Consider the following 13297-nt stretch of genomic DNA (forward strand, 5'->3'; position numbering starts at 1 on the left):
ATTTAAAGAGGTATCTCCGCTCCTTTAATTTAAAAGAGATCATAAGGTTTGGTAACACGAGTGATCCAAATCACGAAAATTGGATGGTTGTTTTCGAAATCGTAGAGTAATTACGATTACGGGAAGTATTCGTAAAATTGTTCATTTTCGACGAAAAAGAGACAAGGTTCGTTTCGACAAAAAATTTATTTAAAAAAAGAAAAAACAATCGTACTTCCATATACATAATAGCAACTGAAAAAAAGAAGGACACGAGGTGCACGAGTCACAAGTAAAAAAGAAGTTCGTAAAACGGCAGAATACTTATCTTTCGAAAGCGAGATGTCGATGGAATTATTTTCACGTATCACAAGAAAGTATTTAAGTAGAAGTCTAATAATAATAGTGTTACAGCTAGGATCGTTTTACAAATGAATCACTTTTACGAGGGAGTTCACATTCTTTTCTTTTCTTTCCTTTCACGGAAGGTGCGTTGGAATACAAAAATATCGAAAGCTCGATCGAAGTGTTAAGTGTGTAATGCGTAAGGATAATCGGCGCGTGTCTGCAGCAGTATTAATTACCATCAATTTACTTTGTACATCTTGTATATATAAAGTTGGATAGATGTAACTAGATAATGCTAGTGTTAGTATAAAAGCAGATAATTTTGCGAGTGATCGCGGCGGTTTTTGTGGCGAGAACTTGCTAACGCGGGAAACCATTTGGTTCAACGTTCGAACAGTATCTCTACGTACACTTTTATACACAATATTTACATTAAAAAAAAAAAAGAAAACAAAGAACAAAAAAAAAGATTCCGTCCATACGACCTAACATAGCGACAATCGTTTGTGATATTTTTTTCTCTTCTTTTCTTCTTTTATACATATATAATTTAAATACTACGCTTTCTTTAAATACATAATTTACTGGTAACTTTCGACGTTAGAGATTGTACAAAAGCTGAGAACAAGAGAGCAGCTGTATACGATACTATATCTTGTACTGCGTATTGTTGAAACGTCTTAAGCATTAAAAAACGATTTTATATATATATATATCTCAATGTAAAATATAAACTCTCGTTATGCCATACAACGACAGCCTTTCTGGTTAACAATCACGGATGCTCGGTAGTATCTACGAAGAATATACGATCTTTTTCTTTTCTTTCTCTTTCTTTCTACAAAGGTAAGTTCTCTGAGTGGCTACGGGAAAAGAAACACACTTGATACAGCTTGCTAATCTTTTGCAATGTTTACTCCTCGATAAAACGTTGTACACGTCAAATTCGTATCGCTTATACAAAAAAGATCATCGCGGAGTGCAGATCTATACACGGTAACACATGATTTCCTTATTTCATTTTTTTTTTTTCTTTTATCTTACACGAGATTCAACAATTGATCGAGTAAAAAAGCCGTCCGCGTTTGTTCAACACGGTTAACAAGGGTTTGGTAAAATATATAATATGAATATATATAGCGATATACATAATATAATCTAATAATCTCTATCTGTATAACGTATATAATCTGCGTATAAATAATAAATAGGAAAAAAACTAGAGGAGCAGTATCGGGGATCGGCGTGATTAGCTTGCGGTGGTAAGACTTTAGCGCTAAATTACACATTACGAACATTCAACGGATCTATTGGAGGGGTCATCGTGTGTGATAATGACGAAAGAGAAAAGAAGAAAAATGAAAACGAAAAAAGTGAAATATATAATAGAGAACAGTGAAGTAACTAACAATACACGTGAATATACAGCTGATTTCATTTGGCATAGTAGTCTAGAGCGTTCTTTTCATTCTTTCTAGCGCGCAATAGAATATGGTCAGTGAAGATCATCGACCCAAGCGGTATCTAATGACTCGATAAGAGCACGAACAAAAGCCATTTCTTTTCGTGCATTCTCCAAGATCACACGCGGATCCTGCGAAGTGCAACGCAATATATTTGGCGCCATCACCATTGCTAAATTGTTCGCGTCCATTTTAGTGCGTACGACGACTTCCGGCCTGGCGAAAATCTGGAACAAACGTTTCATCAATTGAGGGGACTAGAAACTGGGAGAAAAGAGGTCATTGCAGCGAGATCGTTAGCTTCAATTAACCTTTCCTGGTAAATGTATGACAAAAATTAGCGAAACACGTTTAATTCGTACGATCAGTCACCGTTCCTTGCAGTCTACGCTGACTGTATCATTATTTAAATTATTAATGTGTCGATCAGCATTTCTATCATCAAATTTATCGTTATTTTTTTTTCTCTTATTGAACATAATGTATATTTATTGTCGTTACCATGGAAACGATATCATCAATTGAACGATATCTTTGATGGACTAAGTAAAAACGTTTACCTGAAGGAATCGTATAAGGTGACAGAGAACACGACGATTCAAGTCAGGTAGCCGGTCTACGAGCGCAGCAACATTGGCCGCCGATGCGTCGACGTCGTCGTGCCTCATCGACACGCATTCCGTGTAAAATGAATCAGGTATCAATGGTTCGTAAAGCTCTCGAACCCATAGTTTCAACAAGGAAGCGGGCGCGTGCGCGTCCAGCTTCCTTATCAGCTTCGCGTTATCCTCAAACTTATCCAAGCACGACTTTAAAGCACTGACTTCGTCCGCGTCTGCGGACACTCTGAATATACCCTCCGTCAGGATACCGCCACGCGCCAGCACTTGCCGCGTTAGCGTGGTTTGTATCCATGGTAACTCTAGATTCGGATATCTGTCTCTCTGGAGAGCCATTACCTCCGACAGCGTAGCCCCGAACATGGACGCTCGGAAAATTTGAATCTGCAAACGAACAAAAATGGTTGAGAACAGTGTGATGGCTCGCGCTGATAGATCGATGGAGATCCATGAAACGTACTCTTGCTTGATCAATGTCCTCCATAGTTGCCTTGCGAGGCTGTCGCTTGCCATGCGCTCCGATTCGTTGTAACCGACGACAGGCAACGGTCGCATAGTGACTAACTTGCACGTGAATAGGCCACTTGGCCACCTCTGGGAACTGGAAATTGGGATCACGATGCCTGTTCATGTAACCCTCGAGGTAAGGCTCAAACGTGGCGCTAGGCGGAACAAACGCTAGGCAGACGGCCATCAGCTCCCATCCTCTGCGCAGACTGTCCTTACGCGGGTTCTCCGTTGTCTGTCTACAAATCTGTACGTACAACTCGTCCCGCAACGGTGGTTTCGAGTACGCTGTGTTTACAATGTCCATAGCTACACTATCCAACGTCATCCCCACGTTTGTCTTCCGATCACCCATGTACACTTGCACCAACCTAAACAAATTGCAAGCCTCGCGTTTCAATAGCTTTTCACCGTCCACGACCACCAGCATCGGCTGCGGTATTGGATCTTTAGACCAGCTAAGGATATCACGAACGCTGAACTTCTTCCTGAACAACAACCTCAACCCCTTTGGACGTCCGCAGTTCAAATTCAGATTATCCTGCGCGTACTTCTCGATGTCGCCACCGCCAGCACTGTCGTCACGTCTCGCCTCGTCGACGTCGGTGCTTTCGACAACGCTGCAGACGGCGGGAACAGAGCTTATCGCGGGGGACGGTACTAACGGTTGCCTCGCAGCAGTCGTTACAATGGGCTCGCGCGTCTCTGGTTGCGAAGAAATGGTCGGTGGTGACGGTGGTCGTACTTGCGGCCTTGTTAGAGTATCCGCGGTGTTGTAGTACGTCGCGAACCCGGCGGTATCATAGTTGCCCAAATCTGTAACGGTTACATATCGGTTCAGTATTTTACCTTAATTTACGTATAAATAATAACTAACCTGCATAAGGATCTTCGAGATATTCTTGACTGGAAGAATCGCCTTGGTTGCTCGCCGCTTCATCATCCGCGAACTGATCATCGGAATCATCGTCAGCCCTCGCGCCAACTTCGCCCCTTCCACCCTCCTCGTCCAAAGAATCGTCACCTTCTTCTGCTAAATCTTGAAACTTGTAACTACCTATAAAATTAAAGGATAAAAAAGAAGTGTTACTAGGTATTTCTATAAGATGCTGGATTCAAAGTTTTATCACCAGAGACATACTTAAGAGTTCTGCTTGTTGCATAATATAATGCTGAAGTGGCAGCCAGGCCTCGGATAACAGATTTCCGTAAGACGGAGGCGGACTCGGGTTACCGTTGCTCCTCTTCTTTTTAGTGTCATCCACTTCCGTCAGCCCTTCCGTCTCCTCGCCCACGGCGCTATTATTACTGCTACTATTACTGCTATTGCTACTGCTAGTATTACTACTAAGCCTTTGCCTAGGTGGCTCATGACTCTGACTGATAAGATATCGCTCGTGCATAGAATCGTCATCCCTGTCCCTTCTCCTCGATTGCTGTTGCTGTTGATGCAATTGCTGCAATTTTTGTTGCTGCTGTACAAAACTGTAACTGCGAGCCAATGGCTGTGGTACACCTTGAGAAGTGCATTGAAAAAAAAAGTAAAGAGTTGACAATTAATTTGATTATCTTTAAAGGCATAAGAAGCATAAAGAAGACACAAAGGCGGTAAAGGAACTTACAATCCAACGAATTATTGCACGCCGTATTCCTTCTGTACTCCTTCTCTCTATCACGTTCCCGTTCCCGTTCCCTCTCCCGTTCCCTCTCTCGTTCCACAACGTCCATGCTCCTCTGTTTCGACGCGTTGCTCAGAACAACTACACCTCTGACGAGACTCTTGGAAGGCTCGTTCCTCTCGGCTAACGTCGCGCCGTACATATCCCTAACGTTCGCCTCAGACAGTGATACCGAACAACCATGATGCCTTCTCCCTATACTACCAGTATTATCTTGCTTATTCATATTACGCGGATGCATGGAACTTGGATAAAAGGCTGAAGTGTTTGTCTTGTCCAAACTGTTTACTCTTTCTCTATGATGAATCTCCCTTTCCCTATCTCTATGATAACGGTTACTACTTTCCACAAGGGAGCCATATTTCTCACCCTGCGACTTATAACTGTGACTCAATTGAACTTCTGGCGGACGGTACGGGGGCATCTCTTGCCTGAATATCCTGGACTCCATCAATGAATCACGATATGGCGAAGTACTTGGTTCAGGACCATACGAGCTTCTACTACTTTCTCTTCCTACAACAGTACAAAGTACGGATTAAGACAATTTTTTTTTTTTGCATCTCACCTTTCGCTCGAACAGAAATATGTGGCAAAGTTTAATCAGACCGTGTTCAACAAAAAGGAACCAGTCTGTTCGAACATTCTATAGGAGTAATCTTTTTTCTGTTGTTGTTACTTGTAAACTACGTAGGCTGGTTCTGTTGTGCAAAACGCGGACCGATTCTTTATGAAATTTAACTCACATTCTTACCATTTTTATTCTTCTCCAATTCTAAATTTCCTACCCGACCCTCGCGTTGCGAATCGATGAATGATTTCTTCTTAAAGAGCGGAGTGCTCGTCGAGAGAGATAAACCTAGTGGCGGTGGCTCGCCCAACGGCACCGATTTGGTCTGATTCTTCACACTCTCTAGAGTGCCGCTCTTATGTCCTCTGGCTTCCAATGTACCGCTATGTTGTCTAGGCGAGGATTGCACTTGACTGACTGTCGTTTGGGTGGCAGAACGATGATGATGCCGATGTGGAGAGTCCAGCAAGCGATAACCAGTCGATTCCAAGGACGTTCGACTATGAGAGACGGAACTGTCGCTGGATCGACTAGAATCCTGAGAATGATTATGCTGACGTCGCGTAGTGGGCACCTCATGGTGCCTATGATGTCTGTTATTGTGGTGGTGATGGTGATGATGATGCCGTCTAGAGGATGGTGATGGCGATGGAGGAGATGTCTGGAGATCGACACCAACGCTCGGCGTTCTCGTTTTATTTACACTAGCGGTTTGCTATGGCAGAAATTTAATCATAAGTCATTTCTTTAATGTCAGTAAAGATTTCACGAAAAACATTGGCGATCTTTAGAACTTACCAATGAAGAAGATAAATTGGAACTTTCTTGTTGATGATTGAACCTTACTGATCGGCTAACCGAAGGAGTTTGCGTTTGCGTTGATACGGACTCTTTCTTTCTTGGCTCGGTTGATTTCTGAGTATCAGCTCCGCTGCTACTTGCTGGCTCTGTATTCTGTTTCAACGTCTACAATACAGATCAAACAGACTTTAATCATTTTCTTTTCACTGTTAAATTCAGTGCTAAAATATGCCTAATATCTATTAAATAGCAAACGTACTTTAAAAAAATAAAAATCCTTAAAGAGTCTTATCAGAACGTTACTAACGCAACTTAGGATCATCGCGGTAATACAAAATAAAAAAAAGTCGATTTTTTTTAGATCCAATTCGCGCAAACACTCCATTAAATGATTCTCACGCTTGTGGCATGGTATAATGTAAACCAGAGTTTTTTTCTCCTAGCTACAAATGTCTATTTATAGCTGTAAGCAAAGCAGACAGCTTGCACACTTATATCCCCAACATTCTACAGAGAGACTACATTGATGTATAGTGGTATAGACTAAGCTTCTAAATCATTATGTCTGTACGTACTGTTGAATTTTTATCTTTAGTAACTCAAATACTATGTTCAATGAGTAAATGTATATAATGTAAACAGACATTCATTGTTATCTCGGGTCCCAAATGTTTGTCTGACCCACCTAATTTTTAGCGTAGCATCAGAGATACCTTTCTAGGTATATCATAATTTCCTTGAATTAAATATTTGTTATTAAGCAAAACTGAGTCACTCACCTGAAGCTTTGCTAAAGGTATTATGTCACAGTCACTCGGACGGTGCCATACTGTTTTCTGGGAGGTTGCGTTGTAATAGTAAAACCGTGAAGTATTATGATCAAACAATTCCCACCACTGATTGTTGTCTGTCTTTTTCCTGTAATTGAAAACACAGCTGTGAACTGTATACCTAAATATCTAACATTTGTGAAATTATTAAATTTCTATAATATTTTAAAGCTACAGATTTTAATTACTCGGTTGGAATGATCAGAGATTGCAGAGAGCATTCAAATTCAAGTCAGGTATTAAGTAGAAATCTCGTTTGGATTATAAACGCTTCCTGTATCATAAAAGGAAAAGCTTACGCTATGATAACTTTCACCAAGTTAATTAGAAAGACAACCTAATCTTGGTCAAGTAATTATCTTTCTTAATGAGAAAGTTGTGTTTATAGTATTCTTTCCAAAGTAATGTAGCGTAAAACTAGAGTTGAAACTTCCTGGTAATGATAGACAATTTTTTTTAAACTCTCTTATAGCGTGGTCTTAAGTAAAACTTGAGTATAAAACCTTTGACTGTAGAATTATCAATTTTGTATTTTAAATAGTATTGCATGCGACATAATTAAAAATATTTATTACTAGACCTTATTGTTTGTAGGAAATTGAAATATGCAAACATGCACATAATATGTAAAAATGTACAAAAAATACCTAAATTACACATTATAATATTTAAAGGGCAAAACAAATCTTTACTTAGGTTTCATTTCGTATAAATTTGCTTAGACATCTATATCAACAGTTATAGATTTTGGAAAGAAAGAGGTGCATTCATTGCAAGTGCGAAAATCTTTGTTAAAAGTGAAGTAAATATTTTTTAAATCCATCTTTTTATGCTCCTTATTCCGTTGTCTTACTGTAGAAGGATTAATTGTAATTAAAAATATTAAAATTAAAGGATGTAATATATATTTATATCTTACACTGGTACACCAGGTGGAGGGTCCCATACACATTCTCCGGTCGTAAGATTAGCATACATATGCTCCTTGGTACGAGGTTCTATTATTTCCACCCATTCCATTCTACTGCAATTACACATAATGCTTATATATATATCTTTACAATTTTACTTATCTATATACTCAGAATTTAATCGAAGATTTATTCGAAAGGAACACGGTATTAAAATTCACTGTAGTTAAACCTAATAAAATAGCCCTCACACGTTCGATCATTAAAGCGTGTAGGGTGCCACTCGAAGATAAATTTGTTGCTCCTTTTTATCACTATAATTAAAAACTCTAAAAATAGTGCGGTAAAGTGAGAGAGAAAAAAGGTGCAAACAGTTAGGTGTTCGATGCACAGATTAAAACATGAAACACAGCGGAAGAAGTGTTCTGAACGTTTCGGATGACAGCCGATCGGATGAAACTCCTCGAGATGAAAACTAAAAATGCCACCCGAATTAGCTGCAAGTTATAAATAATTAATCAATATCGTACTGCCAAATGCACGAGGGAACGGGACACGACGAAGCCACTTTCATCGACGATTTTTTTCCCGATAATGAAACTATCGATAAGCGTGCGGAGGCTCGCGAAAAAGCGGCGACTGTCACCGTGTGCAGATAAAAACAAAACGGGGAAAAGCGAGGCTCGCAACGAGGGAAGAGAAACATTTGAAATCGAGCGAGGAGTTTCGCCGTAATAAAAGGGTGTCCACCCCCCCACCCCCATAACCATAAATTGATAGGAATGCTGGCTGCAATACGAGCAACTGTCTGATGTCATGCTATCCGTTTAATTGACTGAAATAGGCAGCAGAAATCCATTCGTACACATAGTTGTATACAAGGAAGAGAGAAAAGAGAAGAAAACGAGGCGAGTAAAAAGGAGAAAAAAAAAAAGAAAAAAACGAAAGTGGTGAAAGACACAGAGAGGTAGAGAGAAAGAGAGAAGGAGAGAGAGAGAGAGAGGTAGAAAGACACACACGGCTTCGATAATGCGTGCGAATTGTAAAATGCGAAAGAATTTCAAAGAACAAGACCCACCCAGTTCGATCGGTGAACAAAGTAAAAGTAAAGAGAAAACCGCGATTGTGCGTTGAGGAATTACGACGAGCCTATCTATCCGAAGAAAACTGGGACGGGTCACTGGGAAAAAAATTCACTATCGATCCGCGAAACACACAGCCACTATATATCGTGCCGTATTTCCATTCCCCTAGAATCGAACGATTTGTTTCTTACCCGTCGGATGCCATCACGGGTAATTAATCCGGCGGTCAAGGGGACAGAAAACACTTCACGTCACTCGGTGAACACTCTGGTGACACTTGACGAGCACGACGGTGACACTTCGATGTCGCAACGTCCCATTTCCACGAGCACGAGCGACGCAGCCCCTTCATGGCAGCCTACCGGCGGCCATCTTTTTTTTTTCTCCTCCTCGTTTTATCGTTCCTGCCACTATAGCGAAACGAAAACCTCGCTTTATGTATCCTAGATATCGGGCACGTCCAAGGATGCGCTCGCACGCTCAACTTTTTTAGCGCTGCCACGCCGGTGAGTACTTATTGCCAGTTCGAGTAGCGATCGTCCCTGATCGTTCGTCGATGACATATTCGATTAAGAACCGCGGGCCCTTCGTCTGCGTCGTTTCTGCTGTTAAACGAATTCTAGAAACACCCAAACGATTCGTTCGATCGAGGCGCTCGCGATCGAGTTTTACATCGCGCGCGCGAGAACCATCGCCAGCCGCGTTCCCTATGCGAATCGACGGTGTCTCATAGTTGACATCTTCGATAAGACTGTTATCTCTTTCTGCGCGATAACGTATGCCTCGCGTCGTTGAGGTTAGGAACGCTGACGGCCATATCTTTCCCCATTTCGACGGCTAGAATTATCTTGACAGTTCACGACGGTTCGTTCGTACTTTTCGATTTGAATCGAACTCGTCATCTCATCTGTTGACGCGTTACGAGCAACGGCAGGTTTGATGCGAATCCCGCGCGCGGATACGAGGCGATTTGAAACTCGATATTATAAATTCCGGATGATATTTTTAGACGAATCCGTTTTGTTCCGCCGGTGAGAGAAACAAAACGTCGTTTGTATTCGTTTTGGACGTTTTACGTGGGGAATTACACGCCAGTCGCGTGATAGTCTCCCGATTTTTAAACGCGTGTAACGAGAAAAAGCACGAATTCACGTAAACAGTGAACGTTTCTCTTGGCTGCTCTACGAGAGACAAATACAAACGACATCTGCACTATTTTGCGACAACTATAACAATTGTTTTAACGCTATCTTTCCTACCATCTAGGTCGCATTACGATAATAGTACACTGTAATTTTTATTCGTAAGTTTCGAAAAACGATGAGATCATTCGTTAGATTTGAGTGACGCATTCACGGTAAGCAACTTTTGTTAACAATTCACGTAATAATCAAGTGAATTGCTGGCATTTATATCGATTTCTAACCTTAATTGCGTATAAATATCTTTTATCGTGTTTTGTAAACAATATCCGTTGAGATTTCTGTACTCGATCTTTATTATTGTCGTTAATATCAAGTGCCATGTAATTGTACAAATTTCTATGTTGTATATTGCAGTATAATTCTCACACGTATAATTTTTAAAAAATTCAGAATCCGTATTAAGATAAATACATTCAATTTATGATAGATCGACCATTCTATAGAAGTGTAATAAAGTATTTACGTTGGCTGCTGTGATACTATAATGACAGCGATTATGGATCAAGAGGTATTAACAGTGCTAAAGGTGCTAATGATAGGAGAGTCGAATGTCGGGAAGTCTAGGTAATCGTCTTGGCAAATATATTATTCGATCGCAATTTAATTCGGATGAGTTGTGTTTACATTAATATTCTTGTTACTAGCATATTGCTCAGATTTACAGAGGATGAGTTCCATGAAAATATGCAAAGCACGGTTGGCATGGATTATAGGACTAAACAAATTACAATCGATGGCAATACAGTGAAACTTGCAATATGGGTCAGTCGTAGGATGTAAATCGGGGAATATTTTATAAATAGATAAACGAACAGAAAATTATTACAGGATACCGCCGGACAAGAACGTTTTCGTACCCTAACACCTAGTTACTACAGAGACGGTCAAGGAGCTATATTAGTGTACGATGTTACAGATAGAACCACTTTCATGAAGTTAGATACATGGCTGAACGAGTTGAACACATATTGCAACAAAACGGATATCGTTAAAATGGTAGTGGGTAATAAAATAGATTTACCAAACAGAGAAGTAAGCACCGAAGAAGGTCTACAATTTGCCAGAAGGCATCAAACTCTATACATCGAGAGTAGCGCCAAAACAGCGGATGGCATCAAATGTTGTTTCGAAGAACTCGTGCAAAAGGTATAATGATTTATTTCTTGTAGAATTCGCCAGGTACTATTAGCGTGTATTATTTACAGATAATACAAACACCAGGTCTTTGGGATCGACATGCCCTTGTTAAATACGGTAATGGTAGTATGGGTGGTGCGAGACATAGAGGTCAAAGGGCAATACAATTGGCAGATGATTTACAGGCAGCCGACACTTTCACAAACACTTCAAATTGTTATTGCTCTTTGATTTAATTAACTGTAATATAAAAGTTCTGACGGTGATATTTAAAAGGGAATCATACCTCGAACATGGTCTAAACTTTACTTGAAAAACTAAATAGATATCGAAGATGTGTAAGAACTTTCCGAGACAGACGTGAATAAATAATTACTGCTTTGTGTATGTTACGAAAAGAAATGATTCGTATATGTATCAAAGATATATGTATGTACACACATATATGAGTTTGCTTGTAATTTATATATTCTTTGTTAAACAGTTAAATTTTATATAGCTATTTGTAATACAAAATTTATATTCGTGTAAATACATATTATGCATACGTGCGTAATTTAATGATTATTAAATGTCGGTAAGATTCAATGATATCACAAGCAAACATACTATTTTTATCTCTTGCAGAATATACATTGCTTTATACATATTGTAGCATTTGCGATTTTAAAGTTGTCTAGTTTTTCCTTTTTTTATTATTAGTATATTACCGATTTGATTTCTGTATTTGCACAACAAATGGAAGCATATCGTTATATACATATATATATATATATAAACATAATATATGATAATATATTTATTAGTTCTGTACTTTACAAGATAAAACAGTCGTGTCTCCGTTTTTAGTAAAGTTTATTTAATCTTTTAATTTTCTATATGCTTGTTATATATAAAATGTGATTGAAAGAATAATAGCTATCCTATCTCTATTAAAGATATTTTAAACTGTACTTGTAAATAAACTTGATTCTGCATTTAAAATATTCTTTATAATTAATTACTTAATACTGTTTATTACAAACAATTGCCTGTTAAATTTGTTGTATTTGATTTTAAATAACCATTTCTTTTGTAAATGTCAAACATTGATAAATTAATTTAATTTCCATCTATATATAAGAAATGCACAATGCAGCATTTCGTGTTAAATGATCAATGTCATGATAGAGGCAATGAAAATCTTTATGAATGTTTACATAGTAAAAAGTAAAATATGTTCCATTACCATAATTATATTAAACTGTTAATTCTATTAGCTACACATACAATATTATCCAAAATCTGTTTGTACCATTTCTAGAGAAATCTCTTCTGAATCGTGTTCAACCTGTTCATTAACGTCGTCGTTAGAAAAAATATTGCCAACCAGTAGTAGTTCAGAAATAATACAAACCATCTGTAATGCTAGTGATTCTAAAATCAGTTCCATTACTGATACATCAGAGCATTTACAACAATCCATTTGTCAGTGTCACATTCTAGCAAAAAATAAATCTGCAAATGAACTAAATGCACAACGATGTGATTACTTAAGGTAATCGATAATTGTACATCTTTAGAATAGTATTTTTACCGTTTAATTCACTATGATTACAGAAAAAATGTTATGGTACCATTATCATGGGCATTAACTAGAACTCTAAAATCCAAACCATCAGATCCAATACATTTTACAGCATATCAATTATTACGTTGGGTGCATGGTAATATTTCTCAAACCAAAAAGGACACCCTACATCAATTGATTGCACTTTCTACTATAGCAATGGATCAAAAACTTATTGTTAGTATCATCTTTTTAATATTTGAACAATAGTTAGGTAAATATGTTGCACTGTAAGATAATTAGAATATATATAATTAATTTCACATTAGATGAAAAAGCATTCAGAAAAAGAAAAGTTAAGTAAAAAACTAAATGAAGAAACCATGAGGAATACCCCTTGTAATATTTGTAATCATCAAGAGATATGTCATATTAAAAATAATGTTGAAAATGTGTAAAAGGACCCCTAAAAAAATTAAGAATTTATGACTCTTCTGAAATACATAGTTTATGTAAAATCAATGTATCAGACCAAGACTGACGAGTTTCTAATCGCATTTTAATTCCTTATCGTTTTGATAACAAAAAAAAATGCTTCAAAAGAAATTACTT

The 13297-nt window shown here is 38.4% G+C and overlaps 3 protein-coding genes across 5 annotated transcripts; 2 read left to right on the top strand and 1 right to left on the bottom strand.

The window, feature by feature from the left end:
- Window positions 1–1214: 1214 nt before the first annotated feature.
- Window positions 1215–9181, bottom strand: Rhogap93b (MyTH4 and RhoGAP_KIAA1688 domain-containing protein RhoGAP93B). Of its 3 annotated transcripts, none has more exons than XM_076901297.1 (11): window positions 8986–9181; window positions 7718–7819; window positions 6748–6886; window positions 5966–6133; window positions 5351–5882; window positions 4540–5112; window positions 4059–4433; window positions 3795–3974; window positions 2871–3733; window positions 2351–2794; window positions 1215–2017 (listed from the first exon to the last, which is right to left on the bottom strand). In XM_076901297.1, exons 1-11 carry the CDS (start codon window positions 8997–8999, stop codon window positions 1823–1825), a joined length of 3585 nt encoding a protein of 1194 aa, XP_076757412.1. In that variant the 5' UTR covers window positions 9000–9181; the 3' UTR covers window positions 1215–1822. The 3 variants fall into 3 exon arrangements, with proteins under 3 accessions (XP_076757412.1, XP_076757411.1, XP_076757413.1); XM_076901296.1 differs by having other exon boundaries at window positions 7718–7822; XM_076901298.1 differs by lacking the exon at window positions 8986–9181 and adding an exon at window positions 7880–8010 and having other exon boundaries at window positions 7718–7822.
- An 896-nt stretch (window positions 9182–10077) lies between these two features.
- Window positions 10078–12120, top strand: LOC143427327 (ras-related protein Rab-18). Its single transcript, XM_076901368.1, has 5 exons — window positions 10078–10151; window positions 10427–10563; window positions 10644–10761; window positions 10828–11145; window positions 11205–12120. The coding sequence occupies exons 2-5, from the start codon at window positions 10484–10486 to the stop codon at window positions 11370–11372; spliced, it is 684 nt and encodes a 227-aa protein (XP_076757483.1). The 5' UTR covers window positions 10078–10151; window positions 10427–10483; the 3' UTR covers window positions 11373–12120.
- A 386-nt stretch (window positions 12121–12506) lies between these two features.
- On the top strand, window positions 12507–13143 carry LOC143427207 (uncharacterized). Its single transcript, XM_076901137.1, has 3 exons — window positions 12507–12673; window positions 12736–12922; window positions 13015–13143. The coding sequence occupies exons 2-3, from the start codon at window positions 12746–12748 to the stop codon at window positions 13141–13143; spliced, it is 306 nt and encodes a 101-aa protein (XP_076757252.1). The 5' UTR covers window positions 12507–12673; window positions 12736–12745.
- Window positions 13144–13297: the final 154 nt, after the last annotated feature.

Source organism: Xylocopa sonorina, chromosome 9, assembly GCF_050948175.1.
Source record: "Xylocopa sonorina isolate GNS202 chromosome 9, iyXylSono1_principal, whole genome shotgun sequence".
NCBI classification, from domain to species: domain Eukaryota; kingdom Metazoa; phylum Arthropoda; class Insecta; order Hymenoptera; family Apidae; genus Xylocopa; species Xylocopa sonorina.